The following is a 17,231-nucleotide window of genomic DNA, read 5'->3' as shown; positions in this document are numbered from 1 at the left end:
AGCTCCAATTGACACTAATGACTGGTAGATTGAGTAACTTCTTACAAATTAATTAACTAACCAATGTGAAAACAGTCAGAGATACTGTTTCATAAACATTTTATTTTTACTTTATCAAGTGTAGTTTAATGTTATAGATATACTTTAGACTTTTATAAAAGAGAAAGTTTTACTAGCGAGGCATTACTGCAGCATTCTTAAATATTTTTAGAAAGGGAGGGTAGGAGATCTTTTAGGTTTGAAGATTAGCAGAGAGAGACTCAGTGGAGTTCTACTGTATCAAATCTGCTAGTCCCATGACTGAACTCTGATCAGATTTTAAATCAACATGCCTCAAACAAACAATATGCATAAAACAAACAAAACAGCAATGAAGTGTTTAGCATGTGTCATTCCATTTGCTGCTAAAATCTTCTGAAAAATTCTATTAATTTACACTGACATTCTATTAATATCATTTGGACATAATGGCCATACAAGAAGTGCTTTTCTTGCTGACATAAGAATAAAGGTTAAAGAGCATTTGAAATGCAGAAGTATTCATTTAATACTTTGAGTACACTACTATTGATCTGTTGACCATTTATAAAATATATTCACATTTAGAGCTTCAGCTAGTGTTTTACATTTAGTTTCTATTTTTATGAGAAAACATTTTACCAACAGTAAAAACACTTGAGCAAAATGTTTACTTCTCTATTAGTTACCATGCCAGGAGAGTTCGTAAAATTAAGAGCACAAACATTCAAAACAGGAAGTGGCTTTTCATTATAAGAATCAATTTTATTTATTTTTTTAATTTTTTTTTTTTTTTTAACAGTGTAGTGATTGAAACATATTCCATTTGAGCACAGTGGAAATTTAACCTGCAAAATTGATTTTGTATCACAATGTGCATCAGAAGAAGGCAACACAGCTGGTTCATAATAACTAGTTAAAATATTTATCTTTGAACACTGAATATTACAAATTCTTTAGAACACTATACACTTCACCTAATTTTATATACTGCTACCCCCCTTCTTATAATTTACATTCGCTTTAGAAATGGTTTCTTTAAAAAATCATGTGGAAGGTACAAACAATGTAAGTATTAAACTCAAGGCCTTGAAGTTTTACAAATAATTAAACCAATGTATCAAAATGATCATAGCTCCGTGGTTACTGTAGCTGCTAGTCAGGTTCTGTAACACACTGCTCCACAATTTCACGCAAGTTTGGATTCTCCATCGCAGCTGCTACTCTCTCTTTGTCATTTATTTGCTTGTTGACTGCAAAATATCAGATGAAAAGTTAGTCAGAGCCATTTTACTGAGGAATTCTTGTATAGGAATCACGTTGTGCTAGAGGTACTTGACCCTGCACTGAGGTAGGTCCCTGAAATCTTTGTAGACAATAGCAATCTCAAGCAATGGGAATGGGAGGCAACAGACAAAAGGAATAAGAAATGGATTGTGGCATCTTTCTTCTATCTTATTTTAATTTTAAATATTTATAGGCAGGACTATAATCACTTTGCTCTATGGGGAAGAGGACTACGATTTGTATAATAGACTTGTCTGAAGAAGTGCAGCGCAGGTAGAAATGGAGATGGCAAGATAGACCTGTACAAGGAGATGCTCCTGGCATACCGGAAACACACAGGAGTGGGAAAATGACATGAAAGTGGTGTTGAACTGGGAATCTTGGATGGAACAAAGAGGGATTAGAAGGGGATGAGGGGCAGAGAGGCAAGTGGGAGAATGATCACACATAGCCACTAGAAATCACTATCACTTTCATGGCATTGCTAGTCCAGGAATGGAATATGTAACACCCTGTTTATGCTGGATATTCTGCAGTCCTTAAGTAATATAAAATGTGTAGAGCCACATCCGACCCTAAATTCCTCTTAACCCTTCATAACAACTGGACAATATGGAACAAACATTGTATTTTGCTTCCTTGTAACAGAAAAGCCATCATTGAGACATAATAGCACTAATACTCATTTCTTACATCTGTGTCTATATCCTGATCTTGGGTAGGAATTGTCAAAGTTGAAATTTTATGAGCTCTAAATTTTGCTTTTAATTTCTTAGGGTCCAATATTCCTGCATTTGGGAACTCAACTACCTGTTCCCATTGAAGTTTTGCTAAAGTTGCATAGATTTTAAGCCCAGAAGGTACCATTAGGATCACCTAGTCTGCCTGCCTGCAGAACACAGGCCGTAGACTTTCACAAAGTGATTCCAGCATCAAGTCCATAACTTCTGGTTAAGCTAGAGTGTAAAAATCAAGAGTGGATGTTTAATAGCTCCAAGTGATGGAGAATCTGCTGCATCCCTAGGTAAATTGTGTCAATCTGAATTTCTCTAGTTTCAGTTTCTAGCTATGTGAATGAGAGAAAAGAAAAAAAATCCCAAGCGCACCCCAAATTTTCCATGTTAAAAAAAACATTCTATTCAGGTTTAGAACAAAAGAAGTGAAAGGTCAAAATCTGGCATGGGCAGAGTCTTTCGTGGTTCTTTTTTATTTGGAAAAAATTTGGTTTTATTTTAATAAAGACACAGTTTTACAATTGAGATTTTCTACAGCACATGCTTGCCAGTCCAGTCCCTCCACATTTTAAAAACCATAATAAAAATAGTCTAGCATTAATACAAGATTGCAAGATCAACCACTCAAAGTCAAGAAATTCCAGAAATGTACTTAGCTGCACATATGTAATACTTCCTATTTATTTCCCCCCCTTTTTAAATGTAATCCTCAAGATCTACAGTAATATATACTCGATGTGCAACATGAACAAGTTTCAATTTCATTGCAGCAACTTAAATTTTGAGATTTCCCAGTGGCATGCTTCATCCTGCAACTATGCCACTGCATTAATTCCTAGGATAGTGGGCCACACACAGAGTCTGAAGCCACAGTCATTCAATTTATAAAAATCCACTTACTGTCCTCCTCAGTGGAATGGGCACCTTCAGATATATAAATTTCCAACTAGATAAGAAATAAACAATGTTAGCCACACACAGGAATAGCTGTACTCCTGCACACTGTTGGGAAAGAGAAATATCTGTACAAAGTATGCACACTGATTTAACAATTAACATTTGTGACCCATCCTATCCTGTTGTACACAATAGGCAGGTCTCAAGCTTTTTCATCGTCTAGATTTTACGAGAATGTCTTTCAGGCATCTCCCCTCCAATTTACAGTCCTATTGGTAATCATGCCTATTGGTGGTCAAACTGAGATAACCATATCAATTACTTACATGGCTAAGTATTACTAGGAAAGTACTTAAGTGCATGTTTAGTTTTCTTTCCATGCCGTTAAGCAGCTGGAAATAGGGAGGAGAGCCAGCACTATCTTGCCAGCCAGCTCTCGGTAAACCACAAGCTAGTGTTTTGTAGAGCCTGAGTTAGGAGCTGTTTGTCTAGAAGCTACAGGAACTGCAACTGTCACTTCCATGAACAGCTTATTTAAACACATTTGGAAAATAAGACCCTTTCAGGGAGGAAATCCTTAGTGATATTTACCACCCCCCCTTCTTCAAAGCTCCTTGTCACATCATTCTCAACTTTTGCCAGTGGGGGCTAATGGGGCTCTCTGTAAAAGTGTCAATGCAGTGTGATTCTGCTGGCCACTGTGAGATGATATATTGGACTAGGTAGACCACTGGCCTGATCCAATATGGTAATCCCTGTGTTCCTATTTAGATTATAGGAATAAGAAATCTCATTTCAAATCCTGACTCTATTCCTACCTCTTCAGTGCAAACTCACTATAAGATCCCATTTCCCTTGTTTTTGTTTTGCAGAGAATCCTCACACAAACCGTGGAGGGCACCTTTATTCCTTAACTGGAGTCAGAATTCAAACTGATGCTGGCACGTTACTCACTACCTTACTTCCAGGTCACCTTGTCTCGCTTACTCACTCGGGAATCATTGGGGATAACAACAACCAGTTATTCCAAAAGTACAAACAAACCCAGTAACTAGTTAAACATTAATAAAATTCACAATCCCTGGACGCATTGAAATGTTCCTGTGGCCCATAATTCTTTCCCTTGAATTAGCATTAGGAGGACTTAGCTATTTGGGGTTGTTTGTTTTAAGATGTCCTGTATTTTCCACAATCCATCCCCACCACGTGCACTATTTAAAAACACCAACAGACCTTTTTGACCACAATTTTAAAACTAAGTAAGCAATCTTGCAGCTTGTTTCATTTTGTCATTTGGTATTGGGCATACATCAACATGCAATCTGATATGAGAATGGTAGAAATGAATACTTTACCTTGTGCTTAAAAGGCAAACATCTCTGAAGTTTTATTCGCAAACAAAGCCCTGTTTAAAAACAAACAAAAACCATTTTTTTCATTGGCAATTTCAAGGAGTTCTGTGCATGATTTAAACAATTTTTTTGGTCTGCCTAATTTTCAGTGTCACCCCTGCAGCATTCTCAGCAGAAAAACAAATGAATGACAACGGACACCCTCTGACCCCACTATATGGTCCTTCCAGATCATCGAGGATCAGGCAGGATAATAGGGAAGCCTGTTCTGTGCCTGCTTTGTACCTAGAGAGACACTTTAGTCTCCAAGCACCTTAGAGAACTATCACTCCTCTCCTCTTGTCTACATTCCTGTACCAGACGTCTTTCCTACTATGGTGGCCGCACTTAACTTCTGCTGAGTACATAATGCAGCTATTTCTTTTGGAAGATACTGAACTTCTAACAAAAGAGAAAACAGTTTGAAAAGAACACAATCTTGGGACAACTTGGGGAGCAGGAAATTCTTCTGTCTCCCAAGTGTATCATCTACCCCAGGTAGCCATCCCTTGCTAATTTTCAATGTACATTAAATTATTTGTTGAACTCTGAACATGTGCTCAGTAGGATACAAACCTAAGGACCTTACGATTTAAATCTTGGATTAATCTAAAAAACCAGCAAGTGACACATCAGTAAAAAAAGTATTGACTGTTTACATTAGTGGTTCTCAAACTGGGGCCGCTGCTTGTATAGGGAAAGCCCCTGGTGGGCCAGGCCAGTTTGTTTACCTGCCGGGTCCGCAGGTTGGGCCGATCGCGGTTCCCACTGGCCGCGGTTCATCGCTCCAGGCCAATGGGAGCCACGATCGGCCGAATTTGCAGACCTGGCAGGTAAACAAAACGGCCCGGCCCACCAGGGGCTTTCCCTACACAAGCAGCGGCCCCAGTTTGAGAACCACTGGTTTACACGTAACATTCAAACACAATGTTATCTAAATTAGGCCTTTCTATTGTACCCATCACTGTAGTAACTATATGCTTTTAGTGATAAATTAGGAGATTACATGCAACTAACCTAGAGAGAAACATCTGAAATCTAATGTGTTCATCTTCGTAATCATTAGCATAGGGCAGATGAAGAGGATGCTTGAATCCACTAGAGAGTATGACATAACAGGCAAGCACCCAGTAATTCTTTGGGACAGAAGACCACTACAAGTATGTGACCCATTTTTCAACGACCTGGAGATTAGCCACTGGACTGACCAGGAGACACTCTCAGTTACAGCAATAACTCTCCCAGCTACCAGTTCCTTTCAGAGAGTAAATATCCAGGCAGTCATAGACTTCTTAAAAATATATTTGTTTATTCTAAATTGAAAGAAAGTAAAGAGTGCCCATGCACAGTTTCTGAGCACCCTGCCAATTAGTTAAAACAAAATGCAATACCAACCGCCCAACCCTTCTATCAAGCAGCAGTAGAAATACCAACACCTCAATATATTGGCTCATGCCTCAAAAATCACTTGAAATAAATAGGCCCTCCAAGATGCCCTGGAAGTCTGGGCTACTTCAGAGCAGGGACAGGAGGGGATTCCAGAGTCCTGGGGCCTGTATGGAGAACACCCTGGCAGCCATTCCCCTCTCTATTATATCTAGGCTTAGATCAGATTTTTAATTGGTAAATGTCAGTAAATGTTGATCTCAATGTACACATACAGACCAATGAAAAATATATTTCCATTGATAAAAATAAAAATTTACAAATAGGTACAATAAGAAATTTTATGCTTGAGAACTTATTTGAGTTCGACTTAAGGATATTTACTTTAGATATTTAGACACGTGATGTTGACAGTGTGTGTTTTAATGGTTATAAAGCTTTTACTTTTTGGATCTCAACACGTCATTAAATAATTATCTGACTCCCCCCATTATCAGACCAGCCCATAATTTCCCACAACTGAAAATTAAAAAACTATAATTTTAAAAAAATTTAAAAATAAGCATTGATATTATCTGTCAAAATTGTGTAAAAAAATTCAATTCTGCCAAACCCAGTTCTATCAAGGAGGATAGAAATTCAGCACCACACAGACTGTCACTCTCACTAGGCTGGTCCCAGGCTATTTAGGGCCTACTTTAAAAAGACATAAAAATTTAAAATCAAGTAGTCTGTGCATGAGAGGAACTCTGACAAACGGCTTATGGCTTATACTCTTACATGTGCTGCATAGCTGCTTAAATATACTTGCTGTAGCTCTTTCCTTTTACAGAATGAGGAACTGTGGAGAAACAGAGGTTACTCAGAACAAAAGAACACAAAGCCTGTGGAAATCAAACCGTGGCGCTCTAAAACAGTCAGCTACTTTACTTCTCAAAAATCAGATAAAAATCTTCAGACTATTTAAATACATATACTGTAAGTAATGCTCATAGAATCTGTTTTTTGTAAGGGCCTTTCTACACCAGCAAATTGCCTGGAATAGCTATTGGGGAATAGATATTCCATACTAGCTTCCAATATGAACACTCTTATTCTACACAAAGGCACTAAGTGTGGAATAGAAGAGTGTCTATACAGGGAGATAGCATGACCAACTACTGTGTTTCAAATTCACACCCTATTTTATTTCAAAATTGCTTCCCTATGTAGATAAGCCCATAGTAAATAATTAGGTAGCTGCCAGTCCTAAAATAGGCCGATAAATTCTCAACCATTTGTACTTCATTTTCCCATACAAAGAAGTGGTGTGATACTTCAACATGATTTGCCTCTTGGTTAAACTCATTTATTTTCCTTTAAGGAAAAAAAGTATTTAAAATGTAAAATGAGAATCCTTTGTCTGTGTTAACTTAGAAATATAAAGCTTGCTAATCTTGATACATTATATCTAAGCAGCATAACTTCAGAGAGCTGAAGTCTCGTTTCATCACAGGAAGGAAACAGGATGAACAACATCCCAACTAAGCACATAATCAAAGAAAATAAGCAAGAGTAGTATAATCTTGTTCTACTTTGTGATCTTTTAATAGTACATAAGAGGGTTTGTTTTTATTTTTAAGATCTGACAAACTGCTTTTCTTTAAACTTCTGTAGTAATGCCGGAACCATGCAACATTTCGGAACATACCCTTCTAGCCCAAGGAAAAAATCAACTCCTATCAGCTATTCATATTCAGGAGGATACAAGCTGGGTAAATATACAATCCCTAGATTGTAATCAATAAAAATTAAAAATATAACTTCAATTTTTAACAGACCTAGACACAGGAGCCATCACAGATCTAATCCCATTGTATTTTCTTCAATGCAATTTTGCATGAGTAAGAACTGCTGAAGAGAGCCCGATATGTTATTTCTCTTAAATCAGTGAAGATTAATCTCTCGAGACAAGACTACACCATAAGCCACACTGCTTTACTCCCTATTCATCATATACTACCAAGGCACAGTATTACTCAACAATCACTGTTCTACATTCATTTCAACACTAATGCTTCCCCTTTCCCCATTATTTCTAAAGTCTGGCCACCAGTTATCTAAAGCAACCTTCGGCTGCTTAGCTAAGAAGCAACAAGGCAAATACTGAAGCCCTATCTGTACTGTAGCTTGTTAAACATTTTGAAACACCTAGAGCAACAGTAAGCTATTAAATGGTTTACTTCCACATCAAACCATATTACAGCTACACCTCTACCCCGATATAACGCAACCCGATATAACACGAATTCGGATACAACGCAGTAAAGCAGTGCTCCAGGGGGGCGGGGCTGCACGCTCCGGCAGATCAAAGCAAGTTCGATATAACGCGGTTTCACCTGTAACGCGATAAGATTTTTTGGCTCCCGAGGACAGCGTTATATCGGGGTAGAGGTGTATATTCAGAAATTGTGCTACAGATTACCTTAAAGGGACTAGTCCAGTATCATTGTTTGCACTACCATACATAGAAAACCTCTGGCTACACTGAACTGTAAAACAGTTGTAGGTCCATATCCGCGACAGGCATTTTTGAAAACTGCTGTCAAGCTCAATACTATTCAAACTAGTGTGGCTAGGACCTAATAGGCAGCAATCATGTACACGTAACTCACAATTCCTTTTCTTCCTCTCTTAACTCAGTGCTTCTTGGAACTACCAAAGCACGAAGAGGATTTTTGAAAGCCGTCATCCCTAAACAAGACCTACAGGATCTTTTTGCTTCATAAAATGCTATTCGGTTTAAGAAATATTGCAATATTTCTTTTGACTGCTTTGTATAATGCTTTCTAATATACAAGTCCAAGCAAAAAAGAAAAAAAAAAGTGAAAAAATACTTTATTTTTATTAGCGTTACTCAGACGAACCTCCACTGCATTTGGTTTACTGTTACACATTTTAGAAGAAAACTATTCGGCCATTTAAGGAAATATGAATCTTACCAATGAGAGTTGCCAAAGAGCAATGAGGTACTGTTGGTGTAAACCTGATAATAACGAGATATTCATCTTCCCCTATCTCGTGCACTTCGACACAACTTTCTGTTACCACTTCCAGTTCTTCTAAAGTGTTAGGCTTCTCTGGATCCCGGATAGTTCGAATTATATCTAAAGCAGAAGGAAATACACCAGAAATGAAATACCTTTTATAAAATTAGAGGATTAGGGAAAAAGTCATAGATTTTTAACAAGTTGTTCTTCCCAGCCTAATTTTTTCAACTCCTCTCCAGGACAGGCCTGGTTACTGAAACATCTTGCTGACTCAGTTCACACAAGAGGAGCACAAACCAAAGCACCTGTATCTCACCATGTCTGCTCCTCTCCATACAATGCAAAAATTTCTACAGTTCATGGTCAAAGAACATAGCATTTTACTACCTACAAATGGAGTGCATCAGCTCTGCACTGTTTTGACAGGGAAAACATAGACCTTACTCAGAACACAGTATGAATTTAGTTTATAGTATTATCTTATTACATCAAACCCTTTACCCAGGGCAATGTGATTGTTGACACCTCTCTCTTACTGAAATTGGTATGCTTAGTACTTCACAGAAGAGTAAGAAAATAAGATCCTTGACTTGAGGAACTTCTGATATATGGGTCAAGTTTTGCAAGATTGAAAGCCACTCTTGCTCCCAAAAAAGTCAATAGAAGTTGGAGAGACTAAGCATTTTCCAGGATGAAGTGCTTACAGTGTAGATTCAAAACTATTACAAATGCTAAAGGACAATTCACAACCCGAAAAAGAGATATCCTCCTGTTCATAAGTTTAGGTCATCCAATCACTGGACAGAAACAATACTATAAGATTTCCGTGACCAAATATACACAGTGAGGAATTCATGAACAAATGACAGGATAAAATTTGTTTGTATGATCTGTCAACAGTTGCAAACAAAGAATAAATTTGTAAAAATCATTATCTGATTAATTTCAGATTAATTCAACCTTGTTAACAACCTTCTATTTATTTATTTATTAAATCAAACCACTATAGATGTGGCTGGCTGGAACCCATACTACAAACCTAACCTGTTTTTTTTTTTTTTTTTTTTTAAAAGGGGAATGCCATGCAAACAGCCCCAAACTCTTTCAGTGGAAAAGCATTCCAGCAATGAACTCAGAGTGTACAAAAGGACTTTGATTACATTGTTTGAGTACTCAGTGTGGTCATCTCAACTGGCTTTATATTCTGCCCGTAGACTGCATGAGAAGTCATTTTCTAAAAGTAATATCTCAAAGCCCTTTGGTGAATACAATATTCACCCAACATGTGTGATAGCATTTAATGTTGGCAATAAAAGCTAATATTGAATCAAATACCATAGTCACCTTTTCACAAACTTGTTAATATATAAATGGGCCAAATTCAGCCCTGTTGTAATGCCATTAACTACAGTGGAGTTAGACAAGGGCTGAAACTGACCTACTGAACTTTCCTGCCATGAAGTTTTACCGACAGTCAGTGACTCATCAGTTTACACAGTGAACTTAATATATGTCCAGGATGATCTGTTGCATAATAAAAGTCTAGAATCAGAGTGCCTTCTTCCCAGTAAAATTCATCTCTGAACAGTGTTAAGATTTTAGAGTTACTCAGGGCTGCCCAGAGGATTCAGGGGGTCTGGGGCAAAGCAATTTTGGGGGCTCCTTCCATAAAAAAATTTGCAATACGATAGAATACTATATTCTCGTGGGGGCCCCTGAAGGGCCTGGGGAAAATTGCCCCACTTGCCCACCCGGGCGGCCCTGGAGTTACTTAGTATATTAAAAAGGCTATGTTTCAGATAGCATATGGTATCCAAATACTGAGTATCTGAAGTGCAACTAACAACCTGAATTAATGCCAATGAAAAGCGTGCCACTGATGACCCACTCAAGTCTGCAAACATCCCCCTCTCCAACAGTAATTACAACAGAGTGGCTCTAGAACGGTGTGCACAAGGGCTTCAATCTGGCCTTCAATTCAGTATTTGCTATTTTTTGCCCTTCTGGCTACAAACTAAATCTAAACTTGATTTATAATGTATGGAAGAAATGCTTTTGCCACCAGATTTGGTTTTAATATTTAGATTGTGAACTAGATGACTTGTGGTTTGGAATTGCTCCTATGTTTATAGGAAAAAACACAGTATTTGTATTGCATTGTTTTACAACTGTCTTGGAGAGCTGGAGATTAAGGATGGAATTTACAAAGGAGCTAGAATCCATGTAAAGGGCCACAGAGGACCCTAAAATTGGATAACAAATATTTAACATCTCAGCAGAACCTCTACTAGTTACAATCACTAGGATAAAAGTTACAGGGGCTATCAAGATTCACATTCTGAGCACATACTGATTGCCCCCACCCATCATTTGCTCCTCAGGCCCCCTGGCCTCACCCCCCTGCTCCTCTCAGCCCCCTGGCTGGACCCAGTGCACCTCCGGCTCCGGGCAGTCTCTGCTTCCCATCACCTGTGGGGCCCTGTCTGTCTCCCGGGAGCTGAGCTTTCTGGGACTGGTGCAGAAGTCTGGCCAGTCTCAGCCAGGTGTGTGTGTGGGGGGGGGAGGGGGTGACAGTGTGGGGGGCTTGCCTGTGTCTTGAGAGAGCTTGGCCGGGGCAGGCCTTAGCCTGGCTGATCGTGCCACTCCTGAGGGGCCAGTGAGTGCGGCTGGGTGGCAGGGGGTGGTTCTCTGGGGAGTGCTGGGCTGTGAAGGGGCAGGGTGGATCTGTGTGTGTGTTGAGGCACCAGAGAGTGGGGATTCTGTGGGAGGTGCTGGGCAGTTGTGGTGAGGCTGTGGGCAAGGGTGGTGTTGTGCAGGGTGCTGTGCATGTGTGTGTGGGGTGGTGCTGGGCATAGCAGGTACAGGGGGGTTCTGGCCACAGGGAATTGGGGGGAAAAGGTTCCGGTTTTGGGGGGGGGAGGGAACTGTGTGGCACGGCAGGGGCCCGCCCCCAAGGGGAAGGGGCATGCTGGTAGCACAGGACTGGGCCACTGTGCATCTGGCAACTGCCGGTTTGTAAACAGTGCCCTCGCGCTGGGCAGAGCGGGGCCGCCCCTACCATGCCATGCCCCATTGCCTCTGGCTGGCTCCTCGCTCTGGGGACTAACGTCCCCACAACATGCTCCATTGCCTCCATGGGGGCCACAAATATATTTGGCACCTGGCACACAAAAGGTTAGTCTGGCCCGTCTGCCCTTTCTGGAGCTACCAGTCTCGCATTAACTGCCAAGGGTGTCTGGCCTGTACCCTAGCCAGAGGGATGAAGTAACAAAGTAACTTCCCAGTGGAAGTGACCCTGAGAGTGGCTCACCTTACACCAGAACTGAGCAGCGCAGACAGCTTCCCACCCTGCACAGATCTCAGGGCCAGGTGGGTCCCCAGGCACCTCTCTCTCTCTGCCCCACTGCATCTGGGCACCAACAACGCATCCCAAAGCTCTCAATATCCAGAACACTCACCCACCCCTTCCTCCAGAGCAGCCACCCATCTGCCAGGGGCACTGACCATCTGCCCCTCCCCAGGACAACCACCCGCCAGGGCACTGCTCCCCCCAGGGCACCCACCCACCCGCCGGGGCGCCGACCATCCACCCCACCCCAGGACAACCACCCGCCAGGGCACTGCTCTCCCCAGGGCACCCACCCACCCGCCGGGGCGCCGACCATCCACCCCACCCCAGGACAACCACCCGCCAGGGCACTGCTCCCCCCAGGGCACCCACCCACCCGCTGGGACGCCGACCATCCACCCCACCCCAGGACAACCACCCGCCAGAGGCATCGCTCCCCCCGAGGGCACCCACCCACCCGCCAGGGGCACCGACCCATCCGCCCCTCCCCAGGGCACCCACCCGCCAGGGGCACCGCTCCCCCCAGGACACTCACCCACCCACCCACCTGCCAGGGGCACCGACCCATCCGCCCCTCCCCAGGACACCCACCCACTAGGGCACCGCTCCCCCCAGGGCACCCACCCACCTGCCAAGGGCACCGACCCGTTCCCAGGGCACCGCTCCCCCCAGGGCACCCACCCACCTGCCAGGGGCACCGCTCCCCCCAGGGCGCCCACCCGCCGGGGCACCACAGGACCGGAAGGGAGCTCGAGAGATCACCTAGCCCGGTCCCCTGCCCTCGGGGCAGGGCGAATTACCTCGACGCGCCGCTCCCCGCCCCTGTGCCCAGCCTGCCCCCCTCGCCCCGGCCCGCGCCCCCGGCAGCGGCTGCGATAGTCACCATACACCTCGAGCGCTCTGTCCTGCTCCATGGCCGGGCCCCCCTGCGCATGGCCCCCGGCCCCGCTATGGAGCCCGGAGAGCCGCAGCACCCTGCCCAGCAGCCCGGACACCAGCGACATCCTTCCGCTCCGCCATCGGAGAGAAACAGCCCCGCGCGGCCACCGTCCCTGCGGCCCTCCCCGGCAGCTTCCGGATAGGAGACGGCGAGCGGGCGGGGCCAGACCAGGAGGGGCGGGGCATAGAGGGCACGCTGGGGAACGGGCAGGGGTTGAGGCAGGGCCCGGGCTCCTAGGGGCGGGGGAAGAGCTGGGGGCCTGGAGGCTACTCCGCCCCGCCCAGCGCGTCCCTGGCGTGCAGCTGGGCCAGGGGCAGAAACCTGACTTGAGCTTTGCAACGATTCAGTGTGTTAAAGCCTTGCCCAGGCTGGGGCGAGCAGCCTGCCAGGAGCCCCTAAAACAGTCATACCTGGGCAGCGTTTGTGGGGGTGCAACCCCTGCAGGGTGACAGCACATTCTGGAGATGTCAGTAGCAGAGTCTTCCCCAGGAATTGAAATTAGAGGGGGTGTTTGAATTTACGGGGCGGGGGAAAGAAGGGTTGGAAAATGACTACATTGGCAACACTGCGGGGGTACTGACCACTGGAGGAGGATGGGACAGTTGGGGGGTCTAAGGAAATCCCTCAGTGCTGTCAGGTTTCAGAGTAAAAAGAAGAACAGGAGTACTTGTGGCACCTTAGAGACTAACAAATTTATTAGAGCATAAGCTTTCGTGGACTACAGCCCACTTCTTCGGATGCATATAGAATGGAACATATAATGAGGAGATATATATACACACATACAGAGAGCATAAACAGGTGGGAGTTGTCTTACTAACTCTGAGAGGCCAATTAATTAAGAGGAAAAAAAAAAAAAAAACTTTTGAAGTGATAATCAAGCTAGCCGAGTACAGACAGTGTGATAAGAAGTGTGAGAGTACTTACAAGGGGAGATAGTCAACGTTTGTAATGGCTCAGCCATTCCCAGTCCTTATTCAAACCGGAGTTGATTGTGTCTAGTTTGCATATCAATTCTAGCTCTGCAGTCTCTCTTTGGAGTCTGTTTTTGAAGTTTTTCTGTTGTAATATAGCCACCCGCAGGTCTGTCACTGAATGACCAGACAGGTTAAAGTGTTCTCCCACTGGTTTTTGAGTATTTTGATTCCTGATGTCAGATTTGTGTCCATTAATTCTTTTGCGTAGAGACTGTCCGGTTTGGCCAATGTACATGGCAGAGGGGCATTGCTGGCACATGATGGCATAGATCACATTGGTAGATGTGCAGGTGAACGAGCCCCTGATGGTATGGCTGATGTGATTAGGTCCTATGATGATGTCACTTGAATAGATATGTGGACAGAGTTGGCATGTAGCAGCCGTGTTAGTCTGTATCCGCAAAAAGAACAGGAGTACTTGTGGCACCTTAGAGACTAACAAATTTATTAGTTGCATCCGAAGAAGTGGGCTGTAGTCCACGAAAGCTTATGCTCTAATAAATTTGTTAGTCTCTAAGGTGCCACAAGTACTCCTGTTCTTCTTTCAGTGCTGTCAGTTCATTTGTACTGTAGTTTAGTGGCTGGTGGCTGAAACAATCTGGATTTGAGCAGGTCTGAAATTCCATCCAGCACAGGGCAAGAGTGGTGCCTAGGCTCTGATCTTGCAACAACGTATACTAGCACAAAGAACAGGAGTACTTGTGGCACCTTAGAGACTAACAAAGTCCCCTTCCTTGCAGCTGCCAACTCAATGCGGAACGGGGCCAGTGTACAATACAGTACAAAACTGATCAGCATCTAAAATCATGGCTGCAGCAGACATAAAATCCCAGATATAAACCATTTGTTGGGATTGTTGCTCCTCTGCTTTTCCTGCAGTGAGAGCAAGAAATAGGTTAACTGGAGAACAGCCTGGTGTCATAGATACATACACATCTATACTCCCAGTTAAACCAGCCTCCGACTTTATAGTTTGTGCACCTCACAATCTAGCTGCTGGAATTTAAATAATGTTGTAGTACTTGCTTTGGAGGACTACTAGGTGTTATTGTTTTATTTCCAGTGGGTATTTTACACCAGGAAATTTTATTATGGAATGTCTTGGTGGGGGAAGGAGTCATGGGAATGTTTTAGGATAATATTTTGAACCTATTAAATTTGAGAGTTTCCCCTCAAATAAATGATAGCGTTGACACACGCACAGGAGCAGAGTCAAAAGTCTCTGACGCTCTGCTTTGAGAAATCATGCTACTTTCAAACATTAGTACCCTGTAAGATTTTCAGAGAGCAGCTGATAAAGTCGTAAGCTTCATCTCCATTACAAAATGATTAGTCAAGGTCAAACCAGTTAGGAGTTACAAAATAGAAGATGGATGGTTAACGGGTTAAGTTTGATCCAGGTTCTAGGCCCCTTCCAAACTCCCGACTGCTTGCTCAAATGTGCGTGTCCCCAGGCTCAGTGACTAAGACTGCATCTGAGGTTAGGAGCCCACTGAAAACAGAAGTCACAGCATATAATGCTTCATCTAAAATGGACTAGCTAGCAAGCAACCTATCCAGAGATCCTCCTGATCTGAGCAGACAACTCGTCTCAGTGTGGAGTGGCCCCAGACTACCAATTTCAATCACATGCTTCTTGGTTGCACTTCACAGCTAGCACGCAGGAAGCCTACAAATCCCAGCATGCAATGCTCCGTGTGGCGACAAAGAGCCTCTAGTCTTTACCGCATGGCATTCTGGGAGTTGTAGTCTCAGTGGCAGGTCCACTTCCTAAAGCGAAGAGAGAGATTTCCGGGTTTCCTCGGACCCAGCGAGTCGCATCAGATTGGCCGGAAGTAGTGCCCTGCACAAGATGGCCGCGGCCCTTGTCCCCCCGCTGAAGCCGGAAGTTCGGTCGGGGGGGGAGCTGGCTGGCAGCCCCTAGGAGGATGGAGGGCGCGAAGCGGGAGCTGCGGGTGCTGCTGGTGCCCCTCGCCCGGGAGGCCCGGAGCCCGCTGGGGGACACGGCCCTGGTCAGGCTCAACAGGGCGCAGGACGCGCTGGGAAGCCTGCTGGCCTCGGGGGGGCTCCACCTCCGGTCCCTGGCTTGTGGCAGGGCTGGCCGGGCCCGCGGCAGCCCCACCCCGGGGCCGTGGGCGGAGTAAGTGGCGGGTCCCGTGGAGGCCGGGGGCCGCGGCGCTTGGGGCGGGCACGCCGGGATCCGAGCCGCGCTCGGTCTCCTGCTGTCACGGGTTGTTGGGCGGCGCCCTGACGTGTCCGCGTTTCTCCCGGGGCTGGGTATGGTTTTCTAATCGCCACAGGGATGCACCGAAGCGTGTTCTCCGGGGCCGTCTTCAAACCCTCACAGCCCTAAGTGTGGGAGACGGAATGGAAGGAGCGAGACTGCAGAGGGCAGTGCTTCTATAGCTGGGAAATTTCCCCAAAGCTGGGAACTTTGGAGTCCAACGTTTTGAATGAAAATTCCCAATTTCCCACGTTGAAACATTTGACTCACATATTCCCAGGTTTGGGGAAATTTCCCAGGCTCTAGAAGCACTGTAAAAAACTTTATCTGGGAATTTTTCACCAGATGTGGGAAATGTTTAGCGCTAGGTTGGGAAAAGTTGTCATCACAATATAGAAGCACTGGGAGAGGGCTTGCTGTGACCCAGTAGCCCCCTCTGTTTGTCCTTTGACTGCAGAGATGTTAACCGGCCACTCTCCCTGGGATAAAAACAACGAGGAGTCCGGTGGCACCTTAAGGACGAACCGCATCTGAAGAAGCAGGTTTTTTACCCACGAAAGCTTATGCCCAAATAAATCGGTTCGTCTTTAAGGTGCCACCAGACTCCTCGTTGTTTTTGTGGATACAGACTTATACGGCTACCCCCTGATACTTGTCTCCCTGGAATGGCTTTTCCAATATGTGCTAACTACTTATTGCTAAGCTATCTGTTCCAGCTTGCATTTTGCTGTGACCCTGGGAGAACTTTTCCCAGACCTGAAGAAGAGCTCTGTCACTGTGTAGCAGGCACAGCTGGAAAGCTTGTCTCTCTCTCTCTCACACCAATATGAGTTGGTCCAATACAAGATATCATTTCACCCACCTTATCTTTCTGAAGTATGGCAATCTCCTCTGTCTTGGAACACAGACAAACTGTTACAGCCTGCCTGAAAATTGAAGCGTCACTGACAGCTTAAAAATCACATCATGTTTTGAAAGCGTTGTGCCTATTATTGTTAC

General features: G+C 44.2%; 2 protein-coding genes across 5 annotated transcripts in view; one reads left to right on the top strand and one right to left on the bottom strand.

Annotated features, from left to right (window-relative positions):
• Positions 1–927: 927 nt before the first annotated feature.
• On the bottom strand, positions 928–13,170 carry CIAO2A (cytosolic iron-sulfur assembly component 2A). The gene is made up of 5 exons (XM_054042649.1): positions 12,975–13,170; positions 8,695–8,859; positions 4,292–4,341; positions 2,940–2,985; positions 928–1,271 (listed from the first exon to the last, which is right to left on the bottom strand). Exons 1-5 carry the CDS (start codon positions 13,093–13,095, stop codon positions 1,174–1,176), a joined length of 480 nt encoding a protein of 159 aa, XP_053898624.1. The 5' UTR covers positions 13,096–13,170; the 3' UTR covers positions 928–1,173.
• A 2,686-nt stretch (positions 13,171–15,856) lies between these two features.
• SPG11 (SPG11 vesicle trafficking associated, spatacsin) overlaps positions 15,857–17,231 on the top strand; it is a 57,635-nt gene continuing 56,260 nt past the window's right edge. For 2 of the 4 annotated variants that reach the window (XM_054042712.1, XM_054042711.1), the window contains exon 1: positions 15,857–16,148. In XM_054042712.1, the coding sequence (XP_053898687.1) occupies positions 15,937–16,148 (212 nt within the window). In that variant the 5' untranslated portion in view covers positions 15,857–15,936. Of the gene's footprint in view, positions 16,149–16,168; positions 16,286–17,231 lie in introns of those variants that run through there. The other 2 variants (XM_054042714.1, XM_054042713.1) reach the window with 2 other exon arrangements.

This window comes from Malaclemys terrapin, chromosome 10 (genome assembly GCF_027887155.1).
Source record: "Malaclemys terrapin pileata isolate rMalTer1 chromosome 10, rMalTer1.hap1, whole genome shotgun sequence".
Taxonomy (NCBI): Eukaryota; Metazoa; Chordata; order Testudines; family Emydidae; genus Malaclemys; species Malaclemys terrapin.
This window is presented reverse-complemented; position numbering and strand designations above follow the sequence as displayed.